This window comes from Parasteatoda tepidariorum, chromosome X1 (genome assembly GCF_043381705.1).
Source record: "Parasteatoda tepidariorum isolate YZ-2023 chromosome X1, CAS_Ptep_4.0, whole genome shotgun sequence".
NCBI lineage: Eukaryota > Metazoa > Arthropoda > Arachnida > Araneae > Theridiidae > Parasteatoda > Parasteatoda tepidariorum.
Window position 1 is genome coordinate 45,145,064 of NC_092214.1, and position 19,727 is coordinate 45,164,790.

General features: G+C 27.8%; 1 protein-coding gene across 2 annotated transcripts in view; it reads right to left on the reverse strand.

Annotated features, from left to right (window-relative positions):
* Nucleotides 1-3,368: 3,368 nt before the first annotated feature.
* The window catches only part of LOC107457071 (kinesin-like protein klp-19), a 43,824-nt gene continuing 27,465 nt past the window's right edge, over nucleotides 3,369-19,727 (reverse strand). Inside the window, exons 9-16 of one of the 2 annotated variants that reach the window (XM_016075127.3) lie at nucleotides 19,603-19,661; nucleotides 16,648-16,753; nucleotides 12,961-13,041; nucleotides 9,496-9,579; nucleotides 5,640-5,792; nucleotides 4,728-4,763; nucleotides 4,293-4,411; nucleotides 3,369-3,513 (exon numbers count right to left, since the gene is read on the reverse strand). In XM_016075127.3, coding sequence (XP_015930613.1) covers nucleotides 4,295-4,411; nucleotides 4,728-4,763; nucleotides 5,640-5,792; nucleotides 9,496-9,579; nucleotides 12,961-13,041; nucleotides 16,648-16,753; nucleotides 19,603-19,661 — 636 coding nt within the window. In that variant the 3' untranslated portion in view covers nucleotides 3,369-3,513; nucleotides 4,293-4,294. Of the gene's footprint in view, nucleotides 3,514-4,277; nucleotides 4,412-4,727; nucleotides 4,764-5,639; nucleotides 5,793-9,495; nucleotides 9,580-12,960; nucleotides 13,042-16,647; nucleotides 16,754-19,602; nucleotides 19,662-19,727 lie in introns of both variants that reach the window. The other variant, XM_016075129.3, reaches the window with a different exon arrangement.

Here is a 19,727-nt window from a genome sequence, read left to right on the forward strand (position 1 = left end):
GGAAGACATTATCAAATTCCCTGATAATTCCCTGTAAGTCCCAGAATTTCCCTGTATCGTGCATATATTTAATTTTCAATTTTATTAAATAAGAAATATTTTATAATCTAAAATATTTTATAACTTAAGGAAAATAATGGACAGATTATAATATAAACATTATGCATTTGAAAATAAAGTAGATATTATATGTAATACTACAAACTTACATTTCTCCTAGTAAATAAAATGCTGCATAACTTTAATACTGAATAAACAAATACAAGAAATCACTGTTCAAAACCCTATCAAAATATTTATTTATCACTTATATCATTATGATGAAATGTTATCATTATAACGTGAAACAAGACTCTGCTCCATCACATTACTAATTTCTTTAGTAACATCTTTAATTTTAGCATTTTTTCCCCCCAATTCCTTCTCAATCATTGCTGTTTTTTTTCTTTTTGGCTTCAATAGCCAAATTTTCCTGATCTTCAATCGTACGCTTTTTTGTAACCTCCTTCATCAACAAATGAGCATTCCGGAAGGTATGTACAAGTGGTTGTGAAATTTTATAGGAATTTACGTTTTTCACTGTGGAAATAATAGTATCGTATACCATTCTCTGTGGTATCAGAGTCTCTTCTTTCAAATTTTCAATCAAACATTGCGAGTTTACAAAGAAACCTCTCTCAACGTTCGCATTACCGTTATATAAACTCGTGGTGAGTTTCATGACTTTGGTGATTTCATCCGAATCTCTAAGGAGTTTAAATACATTTCTCCACAATAAATACATTTCTCCACAATACTGTCAGTCCTATTAAACTTTTTTAGCAGTTCTATGATAAGATTTTGTTTCAATGCACTTTTATACTGACGTTCAGCTTTATCAGCTGTTGATCCATCAATCCAACTATTTTCAATGAAAAATATTTGTTATCAGTTCTGTTTTGAAATATGGAGCAATACCATATAAAAAAGAATATGTTATTTTACTTTTATTTTAATTTAATGCTTCTGTCAATCTCGTTATCTGGACATAAAAGCTGAAATAATTCTACATCTTTCTCTGACATCCTAACAGATTTATGAGTAACAACAGTGTGCACACACCATAAAATTTCTGCCTTTGCAATATCATCTCTTAAAAGGAATGATTCAAGACCTTGTCTTGTTGAAAGAGTTGTTAACATTAGATCATTTAGGGATTTTACAGAACTGCTGCCATTTTCAATAGTTTTATTAGAAGACTATGCTTGGTGCTTCCCCATCGTCAAAAGCGAAATATTTTAATGGTAATGTACCCTGCATTGCTTTTATTTTTTTTACATGCTGCACACTTTTGGCATGACTTCTAAGAGCACGGCGGCCCATATTACTTAGTGAAAATGTTGAATGGCACATAATACATTTTGCTCTATGGATGTCTGATTCAACCTCCTTAAGCCAGTCTTTGAATTCTGGATTATGAAGACAATTCACTTGGAAGTGAGCAGCCTTATAATTGTTTTATCTGCAAATAGAATGAATATTCAATATAATGCTCATATATTGTGTGTATTTTATAATTTTAAATAAATAGCAAGAAGAAATTTTTAAAAAAATCGGTTGTTTGGAGAATAATTTTTTTTTTCTATGCTGCTTAAAATAAAATGGTAAATATACTCATTGCATAAGATGATATTTGTATATCCCTGTTTAATACCACTCTAATACTTTTTAAATTATTGTTGATTTAAATCAATGTTTTTGTTAATGATATAATGAAAGCAACATTCATGCAAATATAATAATTTGCATGTACTATATTCTTTATATTTCTCTGGGGAAAACAATCATTATCATATTAAACTTACAAAAATTACATCTTTAAAATGTATTTATTAACATTGTTTAAAAAATAATTAATATTTTTAAAATTATATTTAGTAAAAAATCTAATTAAATAATTTTTTTAGAAAAAAAAATAACGATTGATTTAAATCAATAGTTTTCCTCTAATAAAATAATGAAAGAAATATGCTATTGAATACATTTATATGCATACTGCATTTTTATGCATTAGTAAAATACCATCATTACCATTGAAATCATTTATTTAATTATTATTGTTTGTACTTAATATTAATGCTTCATTTGGTTCTATAAAAACAAACTATATCATAAAAATTATAAAAGATTATTTTTAAAAAAAAATCAAGCTTGGCTTAGAAAAAAACAAAAAAACATTTGGTTTTAAACAGTGGTTTGAGTCATGGTTTAAACCAGTCAACCCAGCAATAAATTATTTAACACATATTTTCAATTCTAAAATTAAATAAAATATTGATGGTTTCATGTAACAATTGATTTAATTTTTCTTTGTCTTTAATTCACGAAACAAATTCTTTTTTCTTCGTTCATTCCTAGCGTTATTTATTAAAATTCCGTAAATATGAAACTGAATTTTAAAATCACATGAGTATGAATTGCGATAAGCTTAAATTTTAAAAAGCACAAAAACTAATCTTGACTAATGATTTAAAATTTGCATTGTATAAAAAAAAATATTTAAAATTTGATTAAAGAAATTCATAAAGAATATTAATTAAATAAAGAATTATACCATCACGTGAAAATAATACATTTAATTTATCGAAAAATCAACCTGCCGTAAACGAAAATAAGTTAAAATAAACAAAAAGTTATTGGAATAAAAATTAAATAAAGTTTATTAGAATGAAAATAAAATAACTTATTAGAGCACAACGAGCGAAAATCTTCCACGCGGAGTCAATAATGCGCAATCGGAAGGGCAAAAATTAGCTTTTCTCTTATATATTGTTCACAACTTATTTCTTAATGACATTACGTATATTAGACCTTAAAAATGAAATTAAGCAAATATTTTAAGATAATTTTATAAGTCCATTAGTAATTATAATTTTAAAAAATAAGATAAAGAACTTACCAGAAAAATGCAAGTAAATTGATGACACAGTTTCTTTCAAACAGACGCGAACAAACGCACAATCCTTCAGACTCAGTTGCAATGGCTGCATGGAGAAGTTCCACGTGACGATGTTGGATTGGAAATGACGTCAACTTCAGCACCACACGTACTTACCGCACGGTAAAGAAAACTTGTTTGCGACATCATCAATTATGAAGCGTAGCGCCGCGAATTGAAACATTCGGCGCTTGCTGGCTATTTGAATGCTTTTCCCTGATTTACTAAGATTTCAGAGAAATTCCCTGACATTACCATAATTAAAAAATTGCCTGATAATTTCCGGTTTTCCCTATCGCTGGACACCCTGTAACAGAGAAAAATTAAAGAACTCCCCCCTCCATTTTTTTCTGATGATGGCAGCATGTGTGAAAGAGAAATGAAAAAGAAATAGGAATGTCAATAAATTTAATGGCATTAAAACTTTACAAAGTGTGAATATATAAACAATATGATAAGTTTTATAATATAATCTTTTTTTTTAATGAAATTACAAAATGAGAGGATGTGAACTAGTGGTTAGATGTGTCTCGATCCTAAAATAAAAATAAAATAATATTTTTTAAAAGCATCAGAAAGCATACTACAAATATATAATCGCAATATAGTGTAGTATATACATATCGCTCATGGGCTGCAATAGCGGCACAACTCAAAAAATCAAGTTTTGAGATAGGTGGGTTTAAAGTTTTCATTGCTAAGAAAAATGCATAAGAAATGCTTCAGTTTGCTGAAACGAAGATTGCCTTTAAGTTGAGTTATGAGTTGTGCTAGTATTGCTGTATTTTAATGTTTGAAAATGAGTATAAGAAAATACCCATTTTCATACATTAAAAATACAGCAATACTAGCACGACTTACACCTGTTTTTAGTTTAAAACGCGTATTTTTTTAGTTTTGCCACTATTGCAGCCCATGAGCAATTTATATATAGAAATATGGTAAAATTCTAAAGAAAACAAGGAAACGAAAAACCTTTTTAAAAAAAGAATACGAAAATTGCAGAGAAAATGTTCCAGGAGGCTTGAATGTACATAATTTTCTTTATGCCAAGTGTATGAATGCGCAAATTTCAAAATTTTGAGAAATGCTATATTAATCGCCCCTGTTACAAATTCATTTAGTGCAAATGAATGAGTTTCAGGAGAAGATACACATTTACATTTAAAGTCAAATTTAAATTATGTAAAAAGTTGTAACAACTCCAAAAAGTTAAATTATGCAATTCACATTCCTGCCATAAAAGAGATACTTTAAGTATAAATATACTAGCTTTAAAAAGTGATAAAAAATAATAGACCTTAGAAAAAATCACCTCTAAAGGTTCTCACAATTAACACAATCACATAAAGGAGTGCACGTTTGTTTCTTCTTTTTGCAGCTGCAACGAATTGAACTACAGTCACCGGGACAACTACAACCAGTTGATAAAGTCTATAAAACAAATAAAATTTTGATTGATTAACAGGTACATATACATTAGTTCAAATATATTTAGGAATTTCAAAATTTTGTTATTGACATGAGACTACTATATCCCAATTAAACAGAAAATTATGTAAGATTACCCATTTTGGTTAACTTGAACTATTTTTCAAATTTTTCCTCTTATGAAAAATAGAATACAAAACTTGATAAATAAACATAAAATTATAACACAAATAGCAGAGGTTTACTTCATTTATTTGACATGGTTTTATTTTGTCTGTCATGAAAAAAAAGTATACTTTTATTAGAAACATTTACTTACTTTTGGAGGTTTTGGACTGGTTAAAGGCTCTAAACCCTGAAAAAAAAATTATAAATTTTATAGTTTCAATTTATTTAGATTTACTATTAGTGAACAATATTTTAAATACAATTTAAAATATTGTTCAACAATATTTTTATAATACAATTTATAATTGACAGGAATAATATAGACAGAGTAATATAAAAGTATACATAACAATAAGTTTAATAACAAAAAGTTTAAGTTAATAAATAAACATAATAAGCAAAGAAAAAAAAACTTTGATAGAAATACTTAAAAATTAATCAAATGTTCAGGAATATTTTGAAAGGGAGAGAGAGACAAAAAAATGAAATTTTTGTACATAGAATTTAATTATGAAAGTTATTATTTACAAGGAAATGTTTAAAACAAAAAGAAACTAAAATTAGTAAACAAAAAAATTATCAATCAATCAATCAGATCACAATAAAATTGTTATTTAAGGAATGAAAAGTATAAAACTATATAATTCCTAACCATAGCATAATCATCCAACATAAGAATAATTAAAGTGAAGAATATGGTTCAGCAATTCTTAGTACTAATAAAAACTAAGACTGAAATAGGCAAAAAATAGCTTACGATTAGTTGATGAAATTTTCAGCAGTTTTAAATATACATACATATTAATTGTATTTTTAATGGTAAAAAATGGAAACATGGACAGTACAAATAAAAGATGCTGAAACATGAATAAGAGTTACAACAAAAATGTGGACAACTAACATATGCAAATAAGTGATAAGTAAGCTTTTCTTTTTTTACCAGAGTAGATTTTGAAAGCTTTTTTTTTCATAATACAAATTGAAATGATTTTCATGCTGTCTTGATTAAATTCTTCATACTAATATTCTATCAATACAAAAGTACATAACATTAAAAACGCACCTCTGGATTTTTTCGCTTGGCCTTGGATTGCTTCCTTTTATACATAGGTGTTCCACGAAAATCAGGGTCCTGTAATTCGGATTGTTGAGCAAAGGATGCTTCATCTTCGCTTAAGTTTATAAATTCCTCCATCATCGAATCATGTGAACATTGCTATAAGTTATAAGGAAAAAATTATTACTTAATATTTAAAAAAAAAAACACTCTTAATTTAACAAATGTTATTTTAATAGTTGCATATGTAATCTATAACTTTAGCATCTTGTTTTAGAACATATATATTTAGCATAAAAACCAAAAATATAAATAGAATCACATCAGTCGTACAATCAGCCATCATATATCATTCTTGTGTTTAAGAACCAAAATTAATTTATAGATAAAGCTTAGCTTTTAAAAGCATAGTATTATTGAACAGCAGACAGGGTGAGATTCAAGATTTAAAAAAAAGAAAGAAATTGTTAAACAAAACACAACATTTCACAGTATAATATTCCAGATTTAATAATTCTTAAGAAATTTAACCATGCTGCAGCATAACTTTTAGAAGAAAATAAAATATTTAATAAATTTCATTGGTTACATATTGCAGTGGATTTTGAAATTTGCTATTTTCCAGGTTAGTTGCTAGACTTCTCTAAGTTTTAGATAAAATAAATGGACATTATTCCTTGAGAATTGACTGATTGCCTCTATTTTAATATCAAACTTTCTTACAATTCTAAGCTTCTTTGACCTTATGGGAACTCTGTATCGAGATTCATTAAGTTTTAAAAAAATGATCTATTTATAACCTTTGAAAATTTCTTTTCAAATAGCACAATAAATTTAACACTCCAACTTATCTAGTTTCAAAATTTTATTCCTTTCTCACTGTGAAATCAAGTGGATGCTTGAAGGCTTATTTTCGAACATTCACAATTTTCTTGACTTCTCTTAATCAGTCCCCTTTTTGAACTATTATTTATAGTATTTTTAAAAAAAAAACAAAACTTATTTATTAAAATAAATCGCATTTTTACGTTTAAAAAAAAATTCAAACAATTAAAAATCATGTGTAAAATATTTTGTCAGTTACATTATTTATTCTTTGAAGTATTGAATGGTTTTGTTAAATAAGTACAGTATTTATTAGCCATAAAATATAAATATTTAATTTTATTTTATAACTGTTGTTAAACATCCGACCCAATTTTTGAGTTCACTACCACTAATGTTCGACTCTGAAACCTTGTAATTTTGAACCCAAACCAGATTACTAGGATTAGACTAGACAATGCGAGCCGGTTGCGGAATTCGTTCCAACCAGTTATTGCTGGGATTTGAACCAGGGCCACCTTGTTTGGAGGTAAGCGCTCTACCTCCTAAGCCACCAGGGCTCAATAAACATTTTATTTTAAAACAGTCATTGAATAGCAGACCTAAATTTCAGTTTACGACTACCAATGTTCAACTTTGTATCCTTGTAATTATTTAATCCAATCTGGAAGATAAGTGAACTCTTGGACCAGTACCCCCAGTGATATTGATTTGCTAGGGGAACATGGAGGACTTTGTGACCCTGAAGATTTAACGTGCTACTGTTATCAGTTAATACAGGGGGATTCTTCCAGCATTCGAGTTCCAGCTCTCACAAACATGAGTCCAACACCCTCAGGGTGGTTACTGAAGATTACAAATTTCCTTGATTTTTCGAGGTAAAAATTTAAAATTTTCCACGTGAGCCATTTTTTCTCTCTCATAAAATGTAGGATGGGTTATAGAATTGAGTCGGGTAAATACCCAGTAGGTAGGGTATAAATATAAAAATAATATTATTAAAAATAAGTAATATAAATAATTTTATTTTTAAAAATCAGTTTTACTTCTGAAAATATCATTTTAGACAAAAGAAATAATGAATTATTTAATTTCTATACTATTGAGTTATTTTTCAAACTATGAGCTAACACTGCTTCATCTCCAAAATAAAAGACAATTCAGACATTTAAACAAAAAGGTAGTTTTATTAACTGCAGGTAGCCTTATCTTTTATAGTGTTATTTACTGTTCTCTATTTAATATAAAAGGCATATAACCCAGTTATATATAGACTATCAATGTTGTTATATAAAAAAATAAGGAAGATAAACTTTATGAATGCTAAATCTATCAAGTATTATTCTATACTTTTACTAATTAGGAGTAAAAGATCTTTAATGCAAATAAAATATATTTCAATAGTTATTTATTCGCATGATTTTGTTACATGCATTTTCACTTTATATGCCCTAATCAGACTGAAGTTTATGACTTTTAATTAACGAAAAGTATTTTTTTAAAATTGAAAACAATTAATGATAGATATTTAATTAACAAAAAATATTTAGTTAATATTCCTTTTTCATTCCTGTAAGAATTATTGAAATTCTGATAAAGAATATAATGATAAAACTAAATATATATTTTATCATTTAACGTAAGAAATAAAATATATCAATCCTTGCTTGGAGTTGTTCAATAAGTTAAACATGTAACTTTTAATGGGGAAAAGAGCAGTTTTTTCCCATAGAGAAAAAAGCTTTGTGATCTCATTTAAACTTAGCAAACAGAAATATTGAACATACCACATATTTTATACTCCTTTGAAAACCGTACTAATATTAAGCTATATTTCTAAATTCCTTAATAATAATGAAATAAAAACTCAAAAATTTTTACAGTCTGGGGCATTATTATTATTCAGAAAGATATCACTACATCACAATTAAATATGAATCAAATAAGGAATTATGCATGATTTATATACAGGAAAAGTACTGTATGATAAACTTTTTAAAATAAATTACATAAAACATGAAAAATTCTTGCATTTCAAAACAATATTTCTTCCAAAACTTTCCTTGCTTAGATGTTACTTTTAAAACCTTAAAGGCTGGGAATTATGATTAGAAAGAGGATTAAACCATAACAGCTCTCAAATAAAGAAAAAGAAAACGATTTTAATAATTTATATGCTCAAATTGAATGAATTTTTTTTTCATAGTTAATTAACCATTGACAATGTAGGCAAAATTTAATTGTGTCTAAAATATACATAATTTTGTAAAAAGAAAACCATAATCACAAATTTTTAATAAAATTGATAAATACTCAGGTACTAATAAATTTCGGGTATTTATGAGGGTAATTATTCAGAATATTTACCCTAAGTTATGAAAACGCGAGTATTTTACATCTATAGGATGGGTACAAGAAAAATTTCAATATTATAAAGCATTTATTAAAAATGCTATTTTTTTTAATGCATGTTTATACTGCATTTTATCCAAACAGTGCTCTTAATAAAATTCATTGGTCATATTTTCTTTAAACCAATACCCAAAGAGTAAAAAAATTAGGCCGCTATAACCGCTTCCCTGATAATTCCAGGTTTTCCAGGTAGATGGCCACCCTGGCCCCAATATAAAAATTTTACTTTATATTTACAACCGACTAACAGTCGACTCAATTTTAGGTTTATGACTTCTAATGTTTATCTTTGTAGCCTTGTAATTTTGAACAAAATCCAGAAGACAAGGGAACTCCTGGATCAAGTATTGGGAGAAATTTGCTTTCATGGGGGACTTTTTGATGAAACTAACCCGCATTTGTGTTACATGGAGAGAAAAAGCACGAAAACCTCCAATTGTTAACCAGACAGCAAGGGTACTCTAACCCATGATCCATCTACCACTGAGGATATTTCATGTCAGCACTGTTGTCAGTGCAAGCCGGGTGCGGAATTTGAATAGACTAGCCATTACTAAGATTTGAACCAGGTTCCTTATATAGAGTGTCTACTATATCACAAAAGTAAAAAAGAAACAAAACTTACTGGCTGGGACCTTATTCTTCTAGTAGCACTAGTAGTAGTAGTCGAACGAAGTTGTTGAATTTTTTCCTCAGCATCAGTTAATTTCTGAAATTTCAAAGACATAGGCATATTATTTTAGTAGTTTGGTATGCATCAAATTTTGAAGTGAAATCTTTTTTTTTTTTTTTTGTAACAGCAAGAGTACAAAGTTAATTTAAAACCAGTAAAATGAAAGTTAAAAACTAATAAGACTAATCTTGACTAACTATATGCATATTACACAGAGAAAATTGAGCTTTGCAATTGCAATGCAATATATTTAGTTTTACAAAAAGAATTCATATGATATTTTTATGAACTAAGATAATAAGTTTAAATAAAAAAAAAATTGATGCCACTCTCTTCTTTAAACATAATCAGAAAGTAGAATAAATTATTTTACTGGCATAGATGCTTCTTTGCTAAATGACAGATGAAAGTTGCATTTTAAGTAACTATAACATAACTTTTAACTATAACTTTTTCTTATGATTTTAAGATAAAAAAAATTATACAAAGCAATAGAAATATACAAAAACTAAGAAATTTGAAAAAATTGATTGATTTCTTTTGATTCAATTACAGAATTGGTAAACAAGTAGAACTTAGTTTTTTTCTTTCAATCAATGTTATAGAAAATTTTGTAATATATCACTTGACTTATTTTTGTAAACTTTGTTTTTTTCTTTAATTTTGATGGGATAATGTAAACAGGTACTGATGGGATAAAATAAATATATCTTATGTTCTTATAATATTCCAATAATTTCACAAAACACTGCCCCAAAAGGAGTAACGAAGTGAAGTTAAATAAATGGTAAATTTTATAGTAAATGATTATGCAAGATGTTTAATTAGGTAAAAGGTCAAGAAGATTGATAAAAAAAAACTATAAATATATGGTATAAAATAAAGGAAAAACACTTTAGAAGTAAAATGTAATCAACAATTTTTGAATAATTAAAAATTTATAATTTAATTTTATTTATGCATAATATCGAAATGAAAATAAATCAACAAGTTTCAATTTAATACAAACTTTATTTAACCCATTCTCATTGCCTCAGTAAAATTATTTTAAAATGAATAAAAAGTACAATTTCTGGATGATTCAAACTATTTTTTTAAAATTATGGACTGCAGTTTTACTCCTTTTTCAAGAGATTATTTACATTCAAAAGAAATGTTGAAGAGCAAAAAACATATTTTTAGTATCCCCTGAATTTTTTTTGCAAAATGATAAACTTTGGTTTTGAAACAAAAAATCACATGTACGTTTGTTTCTAACAGATTTAGTCTCCCACTATTTTAATGAGATAATTTTATTTTTCTCCTTACCAATTTTTTTCAATGAGCTTAGCAAATCAGAAAATTATTAAAAGAATTAAATTTAGAGATAGAATAGATAGATATGTAATTCATTCTTTAAAAAGTACAATACTTTACTGTATTTTTAAAACAACTTAGCAATAACATTAGATATTTCTTTTATTTATACTGTTCCTGAACAACAGAATGTTGAGTACTTTTCAATTTACTAGTTGTCAGTATAATTTTATGAATTGCTACAAATAATAAGGAAAGATGACAAAAACACATTTTAAAGTAAATGTTAATTAGAAAGCAAAAGAAATACAAGGGAAATTTAGAATACCAAAAGTGATTTATATTGTATTCTTATATAAATAATGAAATGTAAAGACTTGCTACAATCAGAAGAACTTAAAATTATCCCCGATAACAGTAATTCAATTATGTTACTAATTACAGTACTTTTAGGCACCAGAATAAATTTTTGCACTTAAAAAATAAAAATTCTAACATTGTAAAGAAATCATTAATAACATAAGGAATAAATGAAACCACCACTATTTGTTATATCACTAAAAATAAAGTAAAAATATCTTGAATTCCTTTTAAAGGAAGGAAGAGTGACATGAATTATCCTTTTGATCCTTGTTATAGGTCTCTATCACTTAATAGTCTTGATAATTGAAAAAAGGCATGTCACTGTTGACCGAAATTTGTACGAGGTCACACATAAATTTGAGAGTATTTGTTTTAAAAAATACATTTATAAGACTTGAATTAATTTCTCAAATTCGTTGTAGTTTAAAATTTCCTTTTCTTATCATTTCCTAAGGATGTTCCAATTTGAAAAGTTTCATTTTAAAATTGAAAATTTCTTCTAAATTTTTACTCAGGCATAAACATTAATTCAAAAATTGTAGATAATATTTTTGCTTCAATCAAAAACAGAAGTAGTAGTTTATTCTCTCTCATTAATGATTTCAAATGAAACAAAGCAAGTAATGCTATTCCCCCCAAATCTATTTCATAACAAAATTATATAACAATGCTTGAAATATTTCTAGTTATAAGTTTACGTGATAGGCAATTAAAATTAAACATGGTAGAGTTATAAGAACTATAAGAATTCAAAAAGAACAGGATCACAAAAAATTCCTTCAATTATAAAAAAAAAGATTTTCCATATTTGAATCTATATTTTTGAACAAGATGATACAGTACAGGACCTAGTATCTAGAAGCTAGCATAGCAGAAAACTAGAGAAACTAGTGAACAAATAGGAAAACTACACACTCAAATTCTAAATAACTAAAAAATTTTGTGATTTAAAGTTTTTAGGCACAGAAAGTTTTTCACAATTATTTTCCACCTAAAAACTTTTATTTTGTTTCAAAACAATTGCTTCCTGCTTCAATTATATGTTTATAGTGGTAAAATATTGTGAAGTTTAAGCATACAAAATTTGTATTTTTCACCTGAGGTTTTCAGATAATGGAACACATCAAACAATCTAATTTTGAATTTATGTTCCATTGTTTGCAATGTTTATTATTCTTAGTAATCCAGAAAACCAGATATCGGGAATAAGATTGGGTCCAGGTTTTTGAAGAAAGGCAGATTTTATGAATGTCCTAATTGGTATTTATATTTATAAAAATTATTTTTTTTATCTAAAAGTTTTAAAATTTTAAAAGAATGAGTTAAATTTTACTAAAATGTTGGAGGCTAGCTATGATTTTTTAGATGCCTTGGCGATCAGGCACTAATCTGCGCAGATGCTCTAATAATACAAATTTAAAAAAAGAATTAGCCAAAAAAATTTACTGTTGCCTTTCATTTTCTCAAAATATATTTCCTAAACAATTTTTTTAATCTTTGAGGATTTCAAAATGTATTCTTGAACTAGAATTTTTCCTTCATTTTAGGAATGGTTTTTCCCACACTGATAAGCGAGTGCCATTAAATATATAATCCCAAGAAACTGAAGTAGTAAGGTATTACTTGATTAAAATATTGACTCGCTTCAAAAATATACAAATTGGAAAGGACAGTCGGCATATTTCAAGCGTTCAAAAACATACGTTGTGATATCCACTTCTTATTTTTTGTTTGACTATATGTTTAAAAAATACCTACTTTCTTCAAATCTTCAGCTTCTTTACATTTTTCTTCATACCGTATAAGTTCTAAGTCTCTTTCGGCTCCCAAATTATGCAACTATAAAAGTTAACAAAAACTACATTTTAAAAACTTTCAATATGTGTGTATATATATATATATAGTCAAACAAATTTGTCATATTGCTAGTCAAAGAAAAATTTGCAGGAAGTTACCCAAGTAGAATTATGGTTAAATTACTAAAAGATATTTTTAAATGATGCAGCAATATAAATGGAGTATGTTTGTTTATACAAACTAGTTCAAAAATGTAAAGACTGGAGATTTCTCTACCTGTAAACTAGACTTAAAGTGTTAGAAAAATAGTATGCCTAGTCACAGTCTAAAAAGAATAGGCACTGTTACAAAAATGCTACTATCTCCTTTGGAAGAGAGAACAGTTTTGGTTCCTTTTCTAAAAAAAGTACATCTGTGAATCAGTTAAAGACATTTTTGTGTAATAATTATTTTAAATTGATTTCATATATTTATGCTTAAAATAGTTTACTTTTTACACAGGATATTTAGATAATTTTCTTTCACTGTTAATTTCATTTTGCATTCAAATATTATTTTGATTAATTTGATAGTAGTAATGCGCTTCCTTCTAATTCTGAAAGACTTAAGGTTTCTAGAAAAATGTAAGTTTTATCTTAATTGTGCAAAATCTACATTTAAAATCTGATTAATAATTTATCTTTTGATAAGTTTCAGAAATGTGATTACACACTGACCACAGAACAGGAAAAAGTCACGGGAAATTTTACAAATCTGAAAAAAAGTCAGGGAAAAGGAATTTTTTTGAGTTTGAGGCACCGTAATTTATACAAGAAAAGCCGCACCTATCGTAAAGGCCGCACTCGCGATATTGAGACTTAAAAGAAAAAAATCACGGTAAACGCCGCACCCATAATAACGATTTAGCGGCAAATGTGAATATATAACATTAATTCATTATAAATACTACTAATGTTCTAATTTAAAATTTATAAATGTATAATTATAATAAAATCAAGAATGTAATCTGTTATTGTATATTTTGGACAAACTGCTCAGAACAACATGTCACACTCGGCTGTTGGCGCCATCTTTAGGTAAAAAATTTAAATAACTACATTTATATTAATTTAATATAAATGATTTTTTTACATTACTTATTTGATTATTTACATACATTACTTAATGATTTATTTAAATTTTATAATTTTTTTAATTTTATTTATTTATTTTTTGGAAACATACCTCTTTTATTTAACTAAGTAGATATCAGTTTATAAGTCGCACCCATAACAACGATGTAGCGACAAAAATTAAATATATTAAATTAATACTTTATAAATATTACTAAAATTTAAAATTAAAATATAAATTAAAGTATAAAATGCGTAGTCTAACAAAAGCAAGAAACTGTTATTAAACACTTTGGATAAACTTCTCAAAATAATATTTTTACAATCGGTAATCGCTGGTGGCGCCATTTCTAGATTAAGAATTATATAACTGACTTACATTGTAACATATTTACATTTCACAACTTAAGTGGGTCGCATTCACTTTGCACGCTTTTCAAAGTGGGTCGCATCCACTTAAAATTTAGGCTCACTCAAACCCTTCAAATTCGCTGCATTCAAAATCCGAATAAAACTATTGAAGCAATTCTTCATCCAGTTCAGCATCATCATTATTTTCATCTGTCGGATCACATTTTTCTTCAATCGAAACACTCGGGATTATTTCCGCCTGCGAAAAACCTAATTTTACAGTGTTCGGAGAAATTGCTTTCCAAGCTTCTGAAACCCATCGAGCTACTTCTCTATATGAAGCTCTTTTCAAATTTCCGTTTTTTGTGTACAAGTGATTTTCGCCAGCCATCCATGCTTCCCAAAGTTTTCTCATGTGGCTTTTGAAACTTCTATTTACTGTTAAATCCGGCTGCTGGAGTATTTTTGTTAGCCCACCTGGGATAACAGCTAAAGAAGCTGAAGCTCTTTTTGCTTCCTTTTTCACCAAGTCCAGCAAATGTGCCCGCACTGAATCCATCACAAGAATGCCACTTGGCTGGAAAAATGACCCTTTTCTTTTACGCCAGACTTCATTAATCCAGTCAAGCATTATTTTCTCGCACATCCAGCCCTTTTCCCTGCATTTTATGATGTCACTTGGGAAAATTTCCTTAGGCAACGTTTTCCGCTTGAAAATCAGCATCGGTTTTAATTTTTTGCCATTAGCAGCACAGGTAAGCACACAAGTGAAGGATGTTTTTTTGTGGCTAGATGCAGCAATTGAAACGTCAACGGGACTTCATCCATATTGACGATTTGGCATTCTTTAATTCCTTTCTGAGCTCTTAAATCCTTCAATTAATTCAAAAAGGATTATTTTTTTTCTTTCCAGTCATCTGAAAGACTTTGGCCGATCGTTGTTTTACTTCGCACAAATAATTTCTTGTCATGAACCAATGACACCAATTTGGATTATCGTTAAAATTGGAAATTCCCATGTTTGCAGATATCTTTTTGGCTTGTAGACGAATTTTAATGGTGGATACAGGGAGTCCTTTCTCGCGCTGTTCAGAAATCCACTTTTCTAAAACATCTTCTAGCTCAGGCCAGAGCACAGTTCCACTTCTTCTTGCCCTTTTCATTTTCGGCATGTTTTCTAGGCTTTTCTTTTCTGACCGCCATTGGCAAATGCATATCTCATCTACTTCAAATTCTCGCACTGCTGCACAATTTCCTATACTTTCAGCTCGTTCAATAGATTGCAGTTTGAAAGCAGCTGTATAACTCAGATGTCTTTCAGGATGCATATTGTAATATGAAAAAATATTAGCAAATACTAAAAAGAAAACTTTCCGCAATTTAATTTCTCTACACCATGCAAAGCACGCTGTAACAAAGTCAGGAGAAAAAATGTGAAAGAGCTGTTTGACCGGAACTAGATCGAGAAAAACCCATTTTTAAGGGGTGGTGGGTTAGCAATAGTGGAGCTATCTTTTGCCATAATTCGCAACTATTTTGATTAAAATTTTTATTTTCTATTTGAAAAATGTAAAATTTATTTTTAAAATATTGTAAATGCCGCAACCGGCATAAACGCCACACTTAAAATTTTAAACTCATATTCAATATACGAATTATCAAAAGTCATGTAGCAGAACATTAGATATTATTCTGCTCCTGGCGAAAAAAGTAAGATTTTTCAATCCTCATTAAAGGAATCAAAAACGGTAGAAGAAAAACGAGACTAGATTTTAAATTAGAGTTTGATGCTGAAACTCCCATTTCAAGAATATACAGTAAACCTACTTAGTTCCTCTTTATACAAAATTTTATTCATCTTTAGATTCATATTATTAAAATTATTCCAATTTTTTTAAAAAAATTTGATTTAGAAGGGTCTAATGAGCTAAATAAAAAATAAATAATTTTTAAAAAAAAAATTTAGCTTTACATTCTATATGATAAACTTAGCTTCAGATCATCAGGAGACCAGCTTGGCTGGAAAATAAAGGTGGTCAGAGCACCTCTATCCCTCCCTGAATCACAACAGCCTCCTGCAGGAATGCCTAACTTTTAATTTAGGTCAGAAATGCAGTTTTAAACAGTATTATCATTTGTAAAAGCAGTTTAAAATAGTATACATCTTATGAAAGAATATGCTTACTTCAATCAAGCTGTTCAAATCTTTTTTGATATTTCCGACAATATCAAGGCAAATTTGTAAAAGGGACTTTTCAAAAGTGCTTGACGACATCATTTCCTCTAAAGATCTAGAATAAATTTAGTAAAGAAATTTGAAACTGAAAATTATAAATAGATGTTGAATGTATGATGAAAATTCATAATAAACAAGCTTTTGCACTTGTTCTCAACTCATAACTGTTCAGTTATTTCTGTTATAAAATGGAATATTGTTAAGACACATATCACACTATATACCTGTTACAAATTTATTTTAAATAAATAAATAAAAAAAACAATATATTGCCATGCTTTAATGAGGAAAACTTGTGTTTTAAAGCTTTTGTGGTGCAGCATTTAAATAATAATTACAGCACAATTTTAAGTCATTAACCTGGGAAGTAAGTGAGGTAGTGTAGTATCAAAGAATTCTGTTTTAAAAACTGCTATTTTTCCTAATGAATTTTATAAGGTTGCCAAATTTAATATTATATGGGGCCACAACAAAAGTAATTAAAGAGAAAGTGATAGCTTGTTCAAAAATATTCACAGAGTACTTGTATGCATACATAGAGAACATCTACTTTTGACATTTGGAAAGTGGCACAGTATGCAAAAAATAGTAAGTGAAATTTTTTTATTTTTGGGGTAATTAGAAATATGGTTTAATATTTATCTTTTGTGGGTAGACTATGACAAATGCATATCATACTTTGGCAGACATAGCAGGAAACAATTAAAAAAAAAAACTCACAAAGTTTGGCTACAAAGTATGATGTTTAAATTCACCTGAATGGTATTCTGTTAATTTCGATGTATACCAAGAATGAAATTCTTGCTCTAATACCAAATACGAGGGAGAGTTTGCAAAAGCTGCACCAGCTCTTGTTGTTATATTGACTAACTCCCAAACGTAAATGAACTGTCATCCTGGTTTCATTTTGACAATTTTTAAAGTCCCAACGGATTGTAAGGAATGCATAGTTGGACTGACTTCCCATGAACTGCTTTGCTGACTTCCATAACAAATCATAGAATGAAAAACATTTATTTTTCTTGTATTTAAATCTATCCAAAATTACAGCTTTTTTCACATTAAAACTCTTTTTGTGAACGAAAATATTTTGCAATTGATATCATTTATCAAGGCATGATGGCCACATTCTTATGTATGAGTTTGTATGCAGAAAAGTATGAGTTTTTAACTGTTCACTAAGTCGTAAAAAAGAAAATAGACTCCAAATATGTATATTTTTTACTCTCAAACGTCTAATGATACCATGCATTTTTAGTAAAAATCAATTAAAATTCATAACTTAAAATAACTCTTTCTAAATTAGTACCACCAAAGAAACAATATTCTAAAAAGAAATTAAAGTATGAAAAAAAAGTCATTAATAGTTGGATGTGGCCAGAACTATAAACCTCATAAACAAAGGATTAATTCACGAAAGAGTTCCAATTTCATCATGATTTTATTTTTGGGAAGCTCAGTACTTTTCACCCTTAAAAATAAAAAAAAGATCTAAGTATTTCATTTTGATTAAACACATTGTCATTTCAATAAAACATTGTTGCAAGAATCTCTTTCTTTCTTTACTTCAGCCCTAGTTAACACATTTTTTATTTAAACATTTCATTTAGAAATTTTTTAGACAAACATTTTAAGCTAAGCTTGATGACCAGCTACCTTGATAAGTCTAAAAATAGCTCTGTGGAAAGGTGAAGCAGAAACATTGCACTCTTTTGCTCTTATCTGTTATTTTTGTTTGTGTTTTTAGAAATCCTCTTTATTTTTTTTTTTCTTTCTTACAGAAATCTTTTCATTATTTTTCTCGGAATAGTTTAAGAAAAAAAAAAGAAGAAAATCCTCAGAAAGGATAATTTTTATAACTCAAACTTGAGACCATAATCTTGATTTTAAAATGGTAATAATCACTTATAAATCATAAAAGTTGGCATCTCTATGAAAGAAGATTACCAATATTGACTAAAATGGATCAAGAAGAAAGCTTGTCAATCGAAGAAAAAAGTGCAGATAATGTGCCCATGCAGGTTACAGGCTGACTAATTTACATTCACTCTGAAAATTAGGGCTACAGATTATGGGCCACCATGGATAATGTGTTACAGGGTCACTACTCAAACAGATGAACACATTTCCCTGACTTTTCCAGGTTTTCTAGACACATTTTTACAAAATTCCTGTCTAACATCATAGTATGTACTGACAGTGCTGTGGTCAAAATATACAGTGAACCACAAAAATTAATTTTAATAATCTACACATTATATTGTATGTTTTATTTCAATAAAAAAACACAGTAAAAAAATGGTAGTAAAGATAGAAAAAAATAAATCATATAAAATAAATCATGTTCTTTGTCAACTAAAAAGTTTTCAGAAAAAAAATTTCAATTGTCTACAAAAACGAGCCTTAAAAATAAAAATTAGATCGACCACAGATTATAATATAGGGCTATAATTTCTAAGTGGAACAGCAATTCCCATGCTTCCAAAAAATTCTTAATGACCAGTTTAATTGAATTCATTTATCAAACCTTGGCGACTAAAGAGAAATTGAAACAGTTTTCAGATTAATCTCATATGAGAATTCATAAAACTGATTTGAAGTTAATTATATAGAATTGAAAACTTACCTGAGAAGTAAGAACATGATAAACATTTTATAGATATCAATGTTATGTTAAATGCTTATTTAATGAAGTTTAATGCAGATCGATACAAATTAGTAAAGCCGTAAGATAATTACTGTATAATATTATATATAACCTTATGTATATTAATCTCACTTTGAATATACTAAACAGTATTATACAAAAAAATGTGAATAAAGCACAAATAAAAGAAGTATAGTAATGGGCTGTACAGCAAATTATTTTAATTAAAAATGGTACATAAGGAAAAAATTTCTTACTGAATGCTTGTTGTAAAATCCATCAGTTTTTCCTTCATCATCTTTGAATTATCTTGTGCCTATTATTAATTAATAAAAAAAAAACAACTGAATTTTAAAATAGATTAAATGTGTAAAATTTCAAT